General features: G+C 29.5%; 2 protein-coding genes across 3 annotated transcripts; both read left to right on the forward strand.

The window, feature by feature from the left end:
• Nucleotides 1-23: 23 nt before the first annotated feature.
• Nucleotides 24-5,410, forward strand: LOC103875156 (O-acyltransferase WSD1). 2 transcript variants are annotated; one of them, XM_033281311.1, is made up of 8 exons: nucleotides 24-325; nucleotides 3,062-3,679; nucleotides 3,772-3,838; nucleotides 3,940-4,052; nucleotides 4,138-4,347; nucleotides 4,469-4,606; nucleotides 4,710-4,889; nucleotides 5,139-5,410. In XM_033281311.1, exons 1-7 carry the CDS (start codon nucleotides 95-97, stop codon nucleotides 4,866-4,868), a joined length of 1,536 nt encoding a protein of 511 aa, XP_033137202.1. In that variant the 5' UTR covers nucleotides 24-94; the 3' UTR covers nucleotides 4,869-4,889; nucleotides 5,139-5,410. The 2 variants fall into 2 exon arrangements, with proteins under 2 accessions (XP_033137202.1, XP_009151884.1); XM_009153636.3 differs by lacking the exon at nucleotides 5,139-5,410 and having other exon boundaries at nucleotides 4,710-5,064.
• A 242-nt stretch (nucleotides 5,411-5,652) lies between these two features.
• LOC103875146 (O-acyltransferase WSD1) lies at nucleotides 5,653-16,978 on the forward strand. The gene is made up of 7 exons (XM_009153622.3): nucleotides 5,653-11,510; nucleotides 12,404-13,000; nucleotides 13,128-13,194; nucleotides 13,281-13,363; nucleotides 13,476-13,685; nucleotides 14,094-14,231; nucleotides 14,321-16,978. The coding sequence occupies exons 1-7, from the start codon at nucleotides 11,280-11,282 to the stop codon at nucleotides 14,477-14,479; spliced, it is 1,485 nt and encodes a 494-aa protein (XP_009151870.1). The 5' UTR covers nucleotides 5,653-11,279; the 3' UTR covers nucleotides 14,480-16,978.
• Nucleotides 16,979-17,249: the final 271 nt, after the last annotated feature.

The following is a 17,249-nucleotide window of genomic DNA, read 5'->3' on the forward strand; positions in this document are numbered from 1 at the left end:
ATTATAAAGAGAAACGTGGCCTAGCACACAATATTGGAGGCTATATTAAGTGAGAATATTATAAAGTTAAGAGAGAAAAAAGGGTTATGAACTTATGATCGAACACCAAGCCATGGAGATTAAGATACCAGAGACAACCATGAGGAAAGACGAAGAAGAAGAAGATGAGCAACCCCTTAGTCCGGCGGCGCGCGTGTTCCACGCTCCGGAGTTTAATTGTTACGTCATATCGGTGATTGGTGTTAAGAAGAAGATCGAGCCAGATGTTATTATGGAAGGATTAAAGCAAACTTTGATCAGACATCCTCGTTTTTCCAGTAAAATGGTGAGTCCCACACTTTTAGCTCTTACATACATACAACGAATTGTATATATGTTTAAATGATTGTAACTTCGTTTTATTTGAAAACAAACTTATATTTTTAATTTACAAAAAGAAAACAAACTTATATGTCTATAATTTATCCAAATTTATATATATATATATATATATATATGTGTGTGTGTGTGTGTGTTTTAACTCGTATTTATAAATTCTTTATATAGCGAATAAAAAAAGAAATTAATTCTCTTGATGGATACAAACTTTTTCAATATTTTGATCGGTTTACATATTTTATTTGACTTTTCTCCTAGTTTTGCGTGACCGTCGAGCTGGGATACAGTTTTTTGACCAATAATGTCAAAATTGCTATTAGTTGAGCAAAACCACTGACATATTTTTTTTCCTCATATATATACATAAGTTAATTTCATGATTTAATATAGTTATTTTTCTATTAAAGAATTATTATTAAATTTGAAGTTGTTAGTAAAAGAATATTGTATTTATCTAATATAACAAAATTTCATCTAATAAACTCAAATATATATATATATACACTTTAAAAATAAAGATCAATTATCTATGTATAAAGTTTTGTTTTTTTTAAGTTTAGTTTTTGTTAATATTATGTAAATAATTCTTAGACATACTTGTATCCTTTTTTTTGCGTCTTGACCACATATTAGAGTGGTATATCATATTATCATGTTAATGAACGTGAGAACTCTAGATTTTGTTTGAATCATTTTAAGTTCCTATACCTTTTTATAAAAAATAGTAATACTTTTTGTTTGTTCTCGCTTCAGTTTATTAAGTTTACGAGAATGCGAGGACATGATTAACCCATATCTATTAGTCGAGTTCTTAACTTATGATTTAATTTTTTGTTTCTTTAGTTTTTTACACTTTTTAGTTAAGAAACAGTTCTGAAGGCATGATTAACTCCGGTCTCTTAGCCGGGGTTCTTGACTCATGGTTTGACACTTTTTTCTTTTTACATTTTCGACTTAGAGACGGCTCTTATATCTCTTATTTAAGAGACGGTTCTTAGCTTTTCTTAGTTAAAATCTAAGAAAAACTAAGAATCGTCTCTTAGCTGAAGTTTAGAACCCCAGTTAAGAGACTGAAGTTAATTATGGTCTTATATCTCTTATTTAGGAGACGGTTCTTAACTTTTTTTAGTTAAAATCTAAGAAAACCTAAGAATCGTCTCTTAACCGAAGCTAAGAACCCCAATTAAGAGACTGGGGTTAATGATAGTCTTAGTTTCCAAAGTTAAGCGATTGCTATTACAAATATTTTGTTCATGTCTTACTTTAAAACTAGGTGTCTTGCCAGAATATACGAGGCTTAATCGCTTTTAAAATATTTATTAGTTTATTTTTTATTAATTCAAAAAGCAGCATAATAACTTATTATTTATGTTTTCAAAAAATTAAATTATGACAAAAATCTAATTAAATATATACGTTTAATTAAATTTATTAAGGATAACATTGACTTTAACTACTTAATTTATTATAATTGTTTTATATTTTATTTTTAAATTTTATAATTGAAAAATATGTTTTAAGATTACAACACAATATATAAGAATTATCTTTTTTTTTAAAGTTAATATTATTAATACAAATTCGTTTTTGATTATATAATTAATAATATATAAAATTATTAAGGATAGTATAGATATTAACCGATCTAACTTTCAACATGAGAGCTCCGTTAATAAAAATTAATTCGCAGATAATAGTATAGATTTATTTTATTCTAACGTATTACTTAAATACTAGGTGTCTTGCCCGCATATGCGGGCTTAATCGTTTAACAAATATTTATTAGTTTATTTTTTATTAATTCAAAAATCATCATAATAACTTATTTTTTATGTTTTCAAAAAAATTAAATCAAACATATATATATATATATATGACAAAAATCTAATTAGATATATATGTTTAATTAAAATTTATTAAAGATAACATTGACTTTAACCACTGAATTTATTATAATTGTTTTATAGTTTATTTTTAAATTTTATAATTGAAAAATATGTTTTAAGATAACAACACAATATATAAGACTTATCTTATTTTTAAAAAAGTTAATATTATTAATAAAAATTCGTTTTTGGTTATATAATTAATTATATATAAAATTCATTAAGGGTATTATAGATATTAACCGCTCTAACTTTTAACGTGAGAGCTCGATTCCAAAAATTTACTTCGCAAATAATAGTATAGATCAATTAAAATTTATTAAAGATAACATTGACTTTAACCACTGAATTTATTATAATTGTTTTATAGTTTATTTTTAAATTTTATAATTGAAAAATATGTTTTAAGATAACAACACAATATATAAGAATTATTTTATTTTCCAAAAAGTTAATATTATTAATTAAAATTCGTTTTTGATTATATAATTAATTATTTAGAAAATTCATTAAGGGTATTATAGATATTAACCGCTCTAACTTTTAACGTGAGAGCTTGATTCCAAAAATTTACTTCGCAAATAATAGTATAGATTTCTCTGCATTTTGTTTTCTTACATGTAACTATCATTCATATACTGTACGTATAATTCATTTTTTCCTATACCCTTACGGAAATTTATTTAATTTGACCATTTTAGAACTAATTGAACATTTTTTCCTCCTCACCTCTATTTATAGGTTTTGAGATTTTAATGTTAATTTTAACATTTATTTAAATAATTAATTACTTGAAGGTGAGCAAAAGGAACGAGAATGGTCAAACACAAATATGGGTTCGGACAAACGTGGTCGTCAGCGATCACGTCATCGTACCAGACATCCAAACGCAAAACATAGAGAACGCAAACGCAGATAAGTTTCTTGAGAGTTACGTCTCGGACCTCACGTTGATCCCTTTAGACACCTCGAAGCCATTATGGGAGCTTCACCTACTCGATTTGAAAACCTCTGACGCTGAAAACGTCGCCGTTTTGAAGTTTCATCACTCTTTAGGAGATGGTATGTCTCTAATGGCTCTTGTCCTCGCTTGCATGCGTAAAACATCGAACCCCGACGAGCTACCGACTCTACCGAACCAAAACCGATCATCGTCCAGATCTTCCCGGTTAAAGGCCGGTTCAAGAGGTGATTTCCGATTCTTGTGGTTAATTATGGCTCTATGGTCGGCGATAATGTTGGTTTTGAATACGATGTGTGATGCGTTGGAGTTTATTGCTACGGCAATGTTCCTTAAGGACACTGAAACACCCATCAAAGGCGATTTCCGGCTAAGTAAGCATAAACGGATGTCTTTGGTTCATCGTACCGTAAGCTTAGACGACATAAAGCTAATAAAGAATACCATGAACATGGTAAGATTCCTAACAATGTTTTTGTTTTTATCATCCTACAATATGTTTTTTATACTTTTTATTAATTTTTCTTTTCTTTTTTGGTTTTCTAGACTGTCAACGATGTAGTACTTGGAGTAACTCAGGCTGGTCTCTCGCAATACCTCGAGACAAGATATGGTAAAACTATATTTATATACGCTTTGACATATACATGTTAAAATATCATATACTATTTACATTAACGAGTCACTTCTCATGACCTTATGATAAACTAATAGGAGAGAAGAAGAAGAAACTAGGAGAAGATCAAAGGAATTCAAATCATATGCCTAAAATAATAAGGCTAAGATCAGCTATACTTGTAAATCTAAGACCCACTACTGGAATCCAGGCAATTTCATATACTTTTATCACTTTTTTTTCAACGACGATCATATAAAAAACTTATTTGTATTTAATTTCTTGGCTTAAAACAGGATCTATCTGATATGATGGCCAAAGGATCTAAGTGTAGATGGGGAAATTGGATCGGCTACATAGTCTTTCCGTTTTCTATCGGCTTACGCAAAGATCCGTTGGAACATCTTCGAAGTGCCAAAAGGATCATCGACCGGAAGAAAAACTCGTTAGAAGCTGCACTAACATTCATCGTCGGTAAATTGATGATTAAATCGTTCGGCGTTAAGGTTAGTTTGAACAATAATTAGCTTATTTGTAATCGTCATCATCAAAACAATAATACCTAACTTACCATTTATTTTTGTTAGTTGGTCGTTTATCTAATCATATGAATTGAAATGAATGTAGATGACAGCTAATATAATAAATAGAGCATTGTCCAACACAACGATGTCCTTCTCAAACTTGATTGGTCCTATTGAAGAAATCAGCTTCTTTGGACATCCTATCGCTTATATGGCCCCTAGTGTTTATGGCCATCCCCATGTAAGGTTTTAGATCATTATATTTTATGTAATGATTTTGTTTTTTTTGTTTTTTAGAATTAGTGAATAAGATTTGACGATCTCAAATGGTCTAATTTGATTAGGCTTTGACGATGCATTTCCAAAGTTACATGAACAAGATGACGATTTCTTTGACCGTAGATCCAACGGTCATAAGCGATACTCATCGGCTACTTGACAACTGGGAGGAATCTCTAAAAAACATCAAAGCTGCTGTCCAAGAACGAGGCTCCATTCATTAGTAGATTGAGATAAATCTTTATTCTAAGAGCACCCCCATTAGTGAACTTATGGGGGGTTCACACAGATTCCAAAAAAAAAAAAAATATTAAAATAAGGAATAGTGATGAACCTGTCTCTTTCCACCCTTTTCCAGTGAATCTGGTTCATCACTGTAGCGCGGTGGTCCGAAAAAATAATTTTTTTTTTTTTTTAAAACAAAAATCAAACCAAAAAAAAATAATAAAAAAATGCTTTGTGAACCCCTTTCATGGGGTTCACTAATTGGATGCTCTTATCTTCTTATTAAAACGTTTGAAAGAAGATAAAACGTACTAGGAGATATAATCATGATATCATATAGTACTGATTAATCCTTTAAATATATAAATTGTTTGAAAATTTATGGTCACTCCGACAATATCACTCCCTTGTAAGCTTCAGTGACGTCCATGCTTGGAAGGCTACCATGTTAATTGATAATTATTTTGCAATAAATAAACTAATTATATAGAAACTGTCTACAGTTTTCAAATAAATGTTAACCAAGTCATCATCTGGTGGACAGTTGATCATGGCCGATTCTTTATTAGTTTGTGCCGTTGTCAGCGACTTAGTAGCATCCTGCCGTATGTCAGCTACGTTTTATGTTTGCGACCGAGGTTAATCCAAAAACTAATTAGTAATTACTCAAATCAATATGATCTAATTCAGATGATGCATTTCCAAAGTTACATGAACAAGATGCCGGTTTCTTTGATCGTAGATCCTAGTATCCTACGATCATAAGTGACACTCATCGGCTACTTAACGATGGTAATTTCAAGAAGTCTTCCATAGTCTTCTAAAGTCTAACTCAGATTCGAAAAAGTCAGCATATGTAAAAACGTTGAAATAGCTTCAAAAAGGAGAAAAAATCTTAAAATATTTTTTATACTTAAATAATAAATAAAAAATCATATTAGATTGAATCTATAATTTTTTAGAATCTAACATATGTTTACAAAACAAAAATACATATCCTAAAATTATAGATCTACCTTTAAAGTAGTAGAAGATGAGAACCATATAATAAAAAACATGCAAAAAAGATAATTTAGTGAGAAAGATATGAGACACAAAAAGATAAAATTGATAAAAAGTTTGGTGTTTTCAAATTCAGAGAGATTAGAGAGAGATTGAAGATTTCTAGAGTGAAAAACAATACATTTTTGTCGCAGCCATTTGAGAGAAAGAGAGAAAATATTTAAATTTTCTTTCTATATAAGAAGGCAAAATTCTAATTAGATTAAATATTTTCGTTCAAAAGACTTCTTGGAAAATTTTCTTATAGAAGATTTCCTAAGAAGTCTTCTTAACCCTTAAATTTACTATTCGTACGAGAAAACTTCCCAAAAAATCTTTTGAACCCTAAAATCAAATAACTAAATAAATAGAAACAAATCTTTCATGAATCATATGATCAACTTATAAAGTGTTTAATATATACAAAACTAAACATATATATATCTAATTGAATTTTCTTAAACAAAATTAAGATTTTAAAATCTAACCTTAAAATACAAACAATACTACAACATATGTTACCAAACCCTAAACCAAAGAAATTTATGACTTACAACATATATTCACTCATCTATGTTGAAAACAATTCAATTTTAGTAAATTTAAATTTACATGATATAGAAATGTTTATAATTACATGATTTCAAAATTTTCCTCATAAAAATATTTTTAAAATATTTATAAATTATTTATAAGATTTACTACACAAAAAGACTTTGGGAAGTCTTTTAACGGAAGACTTTTTGGGCAGTCTTTTAACGGAAGACTTTTTGGGCAGTCTTCTCACGGAAGACTTCTTGGACAGTCTTCTCACAAAAGATTTCACAAACGACCGAAGAATTTAAAGGGTTATATTCGTAAAAGTTCACATGTTTTTTTGTTTGCTCATAAAAAACCGGTTGTAATTTCACTAGCATTTTGAGTTATTTTTGCATTTGATTGATTTGAGATAAAATTTTGTATTTAAAATCAAGTTGTAGGTCATATTTGACCATTTTACCTAAATTAATGGTTGTCTTAATGTACCAAATATATTGTAAACTTATTTTTAAAGTTATGATCATGCATTATAGAGCATGTTGTAACATACATGCCCGTGAATAACTTTTACGGTTTGTAGTAAAATTTAGGAGAATTTGCCAAAAATTACTCGATACATGATTTAAAATGCAAAAGTATAACCACACTTCAATCAAATGCAAAAATATCCTAAAGTCTTTGTGAAATTACAACCAGTCCCTTATGATCAAACAAAAAAATCAGAATGAATTTTTACTAATATAACGTCCAGATGTCTTCTAGGGTTCTGTAAGTCTTCTCATATAGTAGATCTTAAAAATAATTTATAAGTTATAAACAATATTTTGATGGGGAAAAATTGAAATCATGTAATTATAAACATTTATAAATGATATAAATTAAGATCTAGTAAAAATGAATTATTTTTAACACAGATGAATGTATGTAGTGTGTCATGGTATTTTTGGTTTAAGGTTTAGTAACATATGTTGTAGTTATTGTTTGTATTTTTAAGATTAGATTTTTTAAGCTTAACTTTTTTTGACAAATTAAATTTTGACTTTAGTTTTGTGTATATTAAACACTTTTAAAGTTGATTTTAAGTTTTATGAAGTGTATGTTTCAACTTAGTTAGTTATTTCGAGTTTAGGGTTTAGGTGACTTAAGTTTTCCAACAAATAATGCACTGAGAAGTCTTCTATTAGAGAAAATATTTAACCTTATTGGAATTTTATCTAAAATTTACACATTCTCTCTCTTCTTCTCTAATGGCTGCAACAAATATGTAATGTTTCTCACTCTAAAACTCTCTAACCTCTCTCTAATCTCTTTGAACTTCAAACACTAAACTTTATATCAATTTCTCATTTTTATCTCATATCTTTCTCACTGATTTATTCTGTTTTTAAAGGTTTTTCATTACTTGGTTTTTACCTTCCAGTTCTTTAAATGTAGATCTATTAAACTTAAAATCAACCTTTAAAATGTTTAATATACACAAAACTAAACACATATAGGTTAATTTTAATTTTATTTAAAAAAAATAAAGATTACAAAATTTAAGCTAAAAATACAAGAATACTATAACATATGTTACCAAACCGTAAACCAAGGAATATCATGACTCAATCAACATTCACTCATCTATGTTGAAAAACATTTAATTTTTAAAGATATTAATTTATATCATTCACAAATCTTTATAATTACATGACTTCTATTTTTGTCTATAAAAAATTTTTTTTATAAAATTTATAAATTATTTTTAAAATCTACTTTGAGAAGTCTTCTCGCAGAAGACATACAAAACAACAGAAGATTTACCAGAATTATATCTTAAAAATGCATACTATCTCTTTTTTGTCATAAAGGGTTGGTTATAATTCAGTAGCCTTTTGAATTATTTTTGCATTTGATGGAATTTAATGTATGTTTTTGCATTTAAAATCAAATTTTGAGTCATTTTTGGCAATTTTCCTTTATTATAATAGATTAGATACATTTTTTTTCTAATACTAAAGTATTTGTAACGATTTGTTCTTTCCAACAGCTTTTTTCTTTACCTCTTTTTTGTTTACTAGGTGATTCACTCGCGCATGCGCGCGGAAATGAATATTTACAAAAAAACTAAAGTATAATAATTTGGGTAATATTTTTATTAATTTTAGTTTTTATTTGTTTATATATTTTATGTTAGTTAATTTACAGTTTTAATTTATGAGTTATTTAGTTGCCCTGTTTGATTTTTGAAAAATATTTAGTTTGGCCACGATATTTATTTCTAAGATTGTGATATGGTTTAAATTTTGTATAGTTAATTAATTTTAGTTAATGCTGTTAGTAATGACTGTAATATCATTTATTATTGTTCTAGTTAAATATCTTAATTTCAATAAAATTTAACAAACCTCTAATCATTTAACAGTTCATAAATAACGAAATATAATAACTAAGAAAACAAAATTCTGTTTAGGTGTATTATGGATGAAAGTTGTATAACATAAAATAACAATAAGTGGAAAAAATTACTGAAGTAAAAATATTTTTTTTGTTGAAACAATCAAATGTTTATTTAGTTAAAAAATAAAAAAAAAACAATTTAAACTAATTAATATTTATAGACAACATTTTGGGTTGAGTATTATTAATTGCCTTTTTCATCAGTATTAATAATTTTCAGATATGGTTTGATTTCATTCTGGAATCGCTACATATACTTTTCCGTGAGAAAAAATAAGTTTTAAGATAAATGAACCAACTTTCTCCAATAATTGATATTGACTCTTGTTTATGGTCATTGCTAAAACAACATCAAACGGAAATTACCTACGCCACATCCTAAATAAAAATCTTGATAAAGTATTTACGTACATTCATATATTGTAAATAAGGGGAAAATAATATTTACAAATTTTATAATTAACGTATTTTCCTTTTAGTTAAGAAAATATCTAAAATAAGAAAATTGTTTAAATGTATCAGGAAATAAGTAAATTAGAAAAGGAAGCACATGCTTTATTAAAATACATTAATAATTTTGTATATATGTAACTGATCATGGGTTTCAAATAGAACAAAACTTAGGTTCACCCCTAGAGTGAAGCTCTAAATTCACACGCCTCTTATCAACAATTAAAGTGTTACCTAGATTAATAATAAAATATTAATTTAAAAAAAAAATTAAAATAGTAGAAAACAATAATAACACCAATTTTAATGACGCTAACACCACTAACAAAATCCTAAAACCTAAATTCTAAACCATAAATCTAAACCCTAACCCCTAAACCCAAATCCTATACCCTAAATCCTAAATCCAAACTCTAGACTCTAAACCCAAATCCTATACCCTAAACCAAACCGTAAACCCAAACTCTAGACTCTAAACCCAAACCATAGACTCTAAACCCAAACTTTAAACCCTAAAGGAACAACATCAACATTAACCCAAACCTTTAGGGTATAGGGTTTGGGTTTAGGATCCAAAGTTTGGGTTTAGAGTATAGGGTTTGGTTTTAGAGTCTAGGGTTTGGGTTTAGGATTTAGAATCTAGGTTTGGGTTTAGGTTTTTGGGTTTAAATTTAGGGTTTAGAGTTTAGAATTTAGGGTTTAGGGTTTAGCTAACGGCGTTAATGTCGTTAAAGCTGGCGTCATTATTTTTTTTTATTATTTTAAATTTTTTTGTCAAAATAATAATTTTCATTACTTATCTAGATGACAATTTGATTGGTGATAAGAGGTGTGGTGAATTTAAAGGTTCATCCTACGGGATGAACCTAAGTTTTGTTCTTTCAAATATATAAATTTCTTGTATATTTTAATGTTAAAGATATTATTTTTTATATAAATTTACTTTTTGATAACATTTTGGTTAGAGGAAATTCCTTTATAATAATAATGTAATTACAAAATATTATGAATAATAGGAAATATATTAGTAATACCAATTATAATAGTGAATTCAATTCGTTAAAATATCGCAATAATAAACACTATGAGTGTTAACATGAGTATAACACTATGAGTGATATCGCAATAATAAACTATATCATTTATGTTATTCAAGATTATGTTTCAAAGGAAATATGTTATTTTTAATATCAATATTATTTTTGCGAACTTTCCTTTTTTATGATTTTTTCGTTTTTAAATATTTTTTTTATTTTAACAAATGCTTTATTTGATTATATATGTTATTTGGAAATAATATAAAAAGGAAAAAATAGAAATAAATTTAGATAAGGCAATTAGCTAAATATTTAATTCATTAAATGTATCACTGTAATCAACCATTGTGAGAAATAACGTGAGCGCGATACGTAAAAAACTGACTTCTCAAATATTATTATAGAGATACAAAATGAATCAGCAGTAATTAACCAATTAATTCTTATAATGCATGATTATGTGTTAGTTTGATGAATTCAAACATGATTTAATTATGAATTTCAAATTATATCCACATAAAAATGTAATCTTAAATATAATATTTTCTAACAATGTACAAGTACAGCTATCCCCTTATTATCATAAGATTCTCTGGATTTCTTGATTTTTAGAACACATAATCTTAACCAACCTCATGTAAACCTACAGTTCCATGAATTTTCCTCTCTTTTTTGTCGATATCCATGCATATAAGAATAACTTACTCATATAGTCGTATCTGTTACATGAATATAACATAAAGAATAATACATTAATGGAAAGTTTTTTTCAATGGAAAGTTAGGACCGACAAGAATACTGAAAATGAAATTTCCAAAATTCAAATGCACAACACGGCCGAATAAAAATCATATATAGTGGAATTCTAAAGAGAAATAGAGAACAAAGGTTGAAAACAAAACTATGGAGATTAGGAAACGACGAGGACGTCCGCACATACCTGAGATAAGAGTGGAAAAGAAGGAAGAAGAGGAGGAGCAACCGCTTAGCCCGGCTGCGCGTCTGTTTCACGCGCCGGAATTTAACTGCAACATCATATCGGTGGTTGGTTTGAAGAGCAAGATCAAACCAGCTGTGATTATCGATGGAATAAAGCAAACTTTGATTAGACATCCTCGTTTCTCCTGCAAACTGGTTAGTCCCATTCTTTCATACTTATGATATGATACCCTATGTCTATTATCAGTATATATAAAATGTTTTCTCAATGTTTTTTGCGGGTTAAAATGTAACTACTATTTAACTAAACAGACATACAATTGGGGTGTTGACAAAACAATATACAGAAGTAAAACTGGGCAATTATTTTTCTTCGATGTTTAAACTGTTTTTCATTTTTTAATGAGTGGTTTTCATTGGATGTTGAAGTGTGATTGAGGACCGTTTCTCTTTGTTAACTATGAATTTCTCATACGTACCATGTCACCATTTATGCGTTTTAATATTATTATTTTCATCAAACGACTGATCTATTACTAAGTTTGAGATTGTCTAAATAAATAGCTCAGAATAGAATAATCAATATAATATATGCGTTTTAATAAAACCAAACTATATATGTATGAAATGGATTGACGTCAGGTCCTAATTGATTTTGATATAAAACCACACTCATACTGATTAGTCATATGGCCTAGGAAGGTAACAAATTACAACAACCCGGGGAAAAACAAGAAGTAAGAGTTAGATTTGCAAACAGTGAGAGGAAAGAAATCCTAAGTAGCAGTTATATATTTTAGTCAAAATAATATATATTTGAAGATTATATTCCAAAGTGGGGACAATATTGTTCCATTTTTGCAACGAAAAAGACTAGAAAAATCTATCGGAAGCTTCCTTTTGTTTTTCTGGAACACAGAGTTCCTTTTGTTAGACAAATTTATTTTCTTGAAATATCTAAAAACTGTTCGATATTTATTTCAGAAAACCATTGATTTTATCTTTTGCAAATATATATGTATCAATATCCGGGAAACCCCATTGTCTTTTGTTGTTAACATTTTTATTGAAATATTTTTTTATTAAAGGTGGAAAGTGGTAACAACCAAAGACGAGAACAAAAATGGGTTCAGACAAAGGTGGTGGCAGAGGATCATGTCGTCATTCCCAAAATCGATATGCATAACATAGAGAACGCAAACGCAGACGCTTTCCTAGATAGCTACGTCTCTGACCTAACTACGATCCCGTTAGACACTTCCAAACCATTATGGGAAGTTCACTTACTCGACTTAAGAACGTCAGACGCTGAAAACGTGGCCATTTTGAAGATCCATCACTCTGTTGGCGATGGTATGTCTCTGATGTCTCTAGTCCTTGCTTGTACACGTAAAACATCGAATCCCGATGAGCTACCGAGTCTACCGAATCAAAAAAGTTCATTGTCTGGATCAAGGAGTTATTCCCGGTTATTCTGGCTGGTTATGGCTCTATGGTCGGTGGCTATGTTGGTTTTGAATACTGTTTGTGATGCTCTGGAGTTTATTGCTACGGCAATGTTCCTTAAGGACACTGAAACACCGATCAAAGGCAATTTCCGGTTAAGTACGAGTAAGCGGATGTGTTGTGTTCATCGTACCGTAAGTTTTGACGACCTAAAGCTAATCAAGAACGCCATGCAAATGGTAACAATTTTTCGTGAATTTATTTCTTGTCAACAGCAATTTTTACCTTAAAAATAAATAGTATATAAGTTGCACAAGAGGTGTGACATGATATATGATATTCGATTGATTGTACCCCTTTTTGTAGACTGTCAACGATGTTATACTTGGAGTATCTCAGGCTGGTCTCTCGCAATATTTGAAGAGAAGATATGGTAAATATTTATGAATTACTGCTAACGTAAATAAATTTTAATATCAACGCCATATATGTAAGGATTTAAAGTTTTTTAAAATATAGGAGAACAGGAAGAACCAATGCCTAAAGGAATAAGGCTAAGGGCAGCTCTGCTCGTAAACATACGACCGGCTACTGGAATCCAGGCAAATTAACGTCATTTAATTTTTACAAAAGACAAACCTCATTTAATCACAAAATATATAAATTTCACATGTTTATTTATTTTATTTAAAACAAAATTTTATAAAAGAACAGGATTTAGCTGACATAATGGAAAATGGATCAAACTGTACATGGGGAAATTGGATCGGCTACATAATCTTTCCGTTCTCTATTTCACTCTGCGATGACCCATTGGAACATCTCCGACGAGCCAAGTTCATAATCGACAGGAAGAAGAACTCGTTTGAAGCCCTGCTAACGTTCATTGTTGGGAATTTCATTCTAAAATCGTTTGGGGTTCAGGTACATTCTTCATTATATTTAGCTTAAAATTAACAGTGTTCAGATATTACTGTTCCATTAAATCTAACCAAAAAACCAACGAAGAATTGTTGAGTTAAAGTTCAAAAAAAAAAAAAAAAAAAAAGAATTGTTGAGTTGCTAACAGTTTTAGATAACCTAGTATGCGTCTAATGGATAAAAAGGTTCAAGTTTCATTAGGAAAATTGCTCTCCCAAAAGATTAATTTAACATACCTATAGATCCAGAAACTCCATATCATTTATAAAAAAAATCCAACAAAAAAAATTCATATAGTCATTTAATAAAAACTCCATCAAATCAAAATAAATTTAAAGCTGACCATTCATTTAATCCTGCTAGTTAGTATAAATGTATAATCCAGTATTTCAAATATTTAAATGAATGCAGAGGGCAGCAAATATACTAAAGAGAGCATTGTCAAACACAACGATGTCATTTTCAAACATGGTTGGTCCGATTGAAGAAATCAGCTTCTATGGCCATCCCGTCACGTACATGGCCCCAAGTGTGTATGGTCATCCCCATGTAAGCTTCTAGACCAGTATATTTCATGTTATCATTTTTTTGTATTCAGTGATTAAGAGTTAATGATCTCATGACTTGTCTTTGATCAGGCATTGACAATGCATTTTCAAAGTTATATGAACAAGATGACCGTTTCTTTAACAGTTGATCCAACAGTCATTAGTGATCCTCATCGGCTATGTGATGATTGGGAGGAATCTCTAAGAAGCATCAAAGCTGCTGTCCAAGAAAAAAGTTGTACTCATTAGATTGAGCTATTTCTTCTTTTATTTTGAGAAAAAAAAATTAAAAGAGAGACAAAGAAAGTATAAAAATGAAGAATTTTTATATTAACATATGTTGAAATTTTGTATAAAGGAATCAGAGAATATAATTTATCATAATTATGTAAACTAACAAAAAAACTTACATGAATAATTCAACATAGTTCAGATAGAACAGTTAAACATAAAATCTTGGTAGAGCGGTTCAATTATTTGGTGCAACCGTGCAAGTAGTGATCAATATGATGTAAATACGTCTAACATAATTCTCATATAATGCATTATTGTCGGTTATCAAAATCTATATGATAATGAGAGAGTTACTTTCTGTTGAAGGCGGCACATTAGCATCACGTGGATCTCACTTTAAAAGATGTAAAGAGATATAAAACCCATGATTTGAATTCGGGTTATTCAAATACAAACACTAATATGTATACCACTGAACTAAAGGATAATTTGTACATTGATACCCGAAACTAATATATATTTATGAAGGTCGGAAGCTATTGTTTCTTCGACTTCCTCTGAGGACCGGACTTACAAGTGTATTATGAGTTTCATTTTTAAATGACATCACGTTATATGAAGAAAAAAGCTCAAGTTTGCAACAATTATAGTTTTTCCATATTGTAGACCGTCGTCGTTTAACATGAATTAGAGTTCTTTTCATCATTATCTCAGACATGTCTGAGTTACAGAGTTGTGCCGTGTGTCTGTTCATAATCTACTTTTTCACTGGTGAACTCTTCATCTCCCCATCTTAAATCGTTTGATCATAAATTGTCTTGATTTGTAGTCCTTCTGTAAACCTTATATATATATGATTCTTATCTTTGATGAACCCATTATGCATCCACAAAACTCATTGATTCCTCTTAGCTTTAGCCATCTTCTAGAAAATATCTCTCTCTGCCTCTCCAGTTCCTCAAACCGGCGTTCCCGGCGTCTGTCACTCAACCTTCGAGTCTCTTCGTCTTGTTCATGGTAGTTAGAGCATAGCCGCTGACCTCCTCCGCTTCTGAGATTCCCTGAACTTCAAGAAAAACAGTGAGTTTATGGGAATCACGGTTCTCTTCCTTGATGAAAATATAAGTTAATCTTCGATCTATCACACTTATTTAACATAACTGTTCTTAACTGATTTCATGATTCTTGTTGAATAATATTATTTTCAGATTTCGTGATTCATGGGTTTATTCCCGCCAAACATGCTAATCATTACATACCATCTTTGAAAGCTAGTTCCATTGTGAAAGTCGTTCGTTTTGAGGTTGCTAGGTGCTCACATGTACAAAATAACTGATCATGCATTTCTCATTCGTTTCATCCCACCAACCATTATTAATAAAGTCATCATGGGTACTCCTGAGATCAATTTCCAGTCCTGATTAGACTGTTCGACAATTTCCAAGTGATTGCGAACATAAACCTAGACCTCCCAGGTATATTATCATATTGCATCTGGGTTTATATTATGTTTCGATATCATAACTGATATTTAAACTCGCAGATATGGTTGTACAAATCCGTTATGTCCAGGTCCCTCACCAAAGAAACAACTCGAGTCGTTATCCGTCTCCTCATTGACCCATAAGAAACAATCAACACATAATTCCCTTCATATTTTTGTCTATATTGTGCTAACATCAATGATCAAAAATATTTCCTACCCAAAATCAGTGGTCGTCTATTTATCTCTCTTACTTATCAAACTAGTTTTACACAAACCTTTATTTTACAGCTTTAAAAAAACTACAACAACCGAAACAATCAAAACACCAAAAACTAGAATCCAAAAATAAAAAGACGAATCACCTCTTTTTTTTTGTCTAATCTTACAAATAAACTTCAAAACAAATATACCAAATCAATCACCTCAACTAAAACTCAACTACATATACATCGAATCAGCTAAAAAAATACAAACTACACGGGCAACTATTTAACAATTACAAACTTACTTTCGCATATGTTTACGAAGAAGACGAAGATGACAACCAAGATCATTGAAATTACCTAAACGAAAAAACAGAGTAAGTTACAAACTCTGATAAATACAACTAACAACGATTTGTTTACATATTACCCATCAAATAAAAGAAAAACAAACACATGCACACCAAGAGATACAAAAGAATCCCGACATACACAAATGCGGTAACAACATCTCCACCTGCTCACTCTTTTTGTTTTATGAAAATAGCTTACATGCCATGCAATTATCTTCTTATGAGAAATACATAAATTCGTTTAAGACCCATTTAAACCCAAATATTCAGAATTGTCACTCATTTTATAGTTATTTCTACAAGTCTTCATGTATTTGTTTTAAAGGTCCGGTAAAAGCAACAAGTTTAAAAAAAAACATATAACAAACATAATAAGAATAATAAAAATTATTACTTAATACACACAATTTACGTAACTAAACTGAGGAAAAGATATCCAGAATATGTACTCTCAACAGTACAAAGAAACAAATTAAAAAGACAAACAAACAATAAATCTTAGTGACACAGCAAACAACACCATGAACTATATCAATCACATTACTAACACAGTTTAGTCATTCATAAGTGGAGAAAAGTACCTATACAGTTCATCATCAAAACTCTAACCCTATAAATCTATAACAATAAAAAAACTTGAAAAATAATGATCTAATCCAAAACGCAAAATTTACAACTACAATAATCCTAGTAAATATTGAGATGAAACAAAAACCCTTTCTACAACTCCGCGTTTGCGAGGA

Source organism: Brassica rapa, chromosome A01 (genome assembly GCF_000309985.2).
Source record: "Brassica rapa cultivar Chiifu-401-42 chromosome A01, CAAS_Brap_v3.01, whole genome shotgun sequence".
NCBI classification, from domain to species: Eukaryota; Viridiplantae; Streptophyta; class Magnoliopsida; order Brassicales; family Brassicaceae; genus Brassica; species Brassica rapa.

Bases quoted from the DNA above. Each gene is read 5' to 3' on its own strand.
- LOC103875156 (XM_033281311.1), top strand. From the start codon at position 95: ATGATCGAACACCAAGCCATGGAGATTAAGATACCAGAGACAACCATG. The intron at 3,839-3,939 runs GTAAAACTATAT...ATAAACTAATAG, and splicing joins ATACCTCGAGACAAGATATG to GAGAGAAGAAGAAGAAACTA. The intron at 4,607-4,709 runs GTAAGGTTTTAG...TAATTTGATTAG, and splicing joins GTGTTTATGGCCATCCCCAT to GCTTTGACGATGCATTTCCA.
- LOC103875146 (XM_009153622.3), top strand. From the start codon at position 11,280: ATGGAGATTAGGAAACGACGAGGACGTCCGCACATACCTGAGATAAGA. The intron at 13,001-13,127 runs GTAACAATTTTT...CCCTTTTTGTAG, and splicing joins TCAAGAACGCCATGCAAATG to ACTGTCAACGATGTTATACT. The intron at 13,686-14,093 runs GTACATTCTTCA...AAATGAATGCAG, and splicing joins TAAAATCGTTTGGGGTTCAG to AGGGCAGCAAATATACTAAA.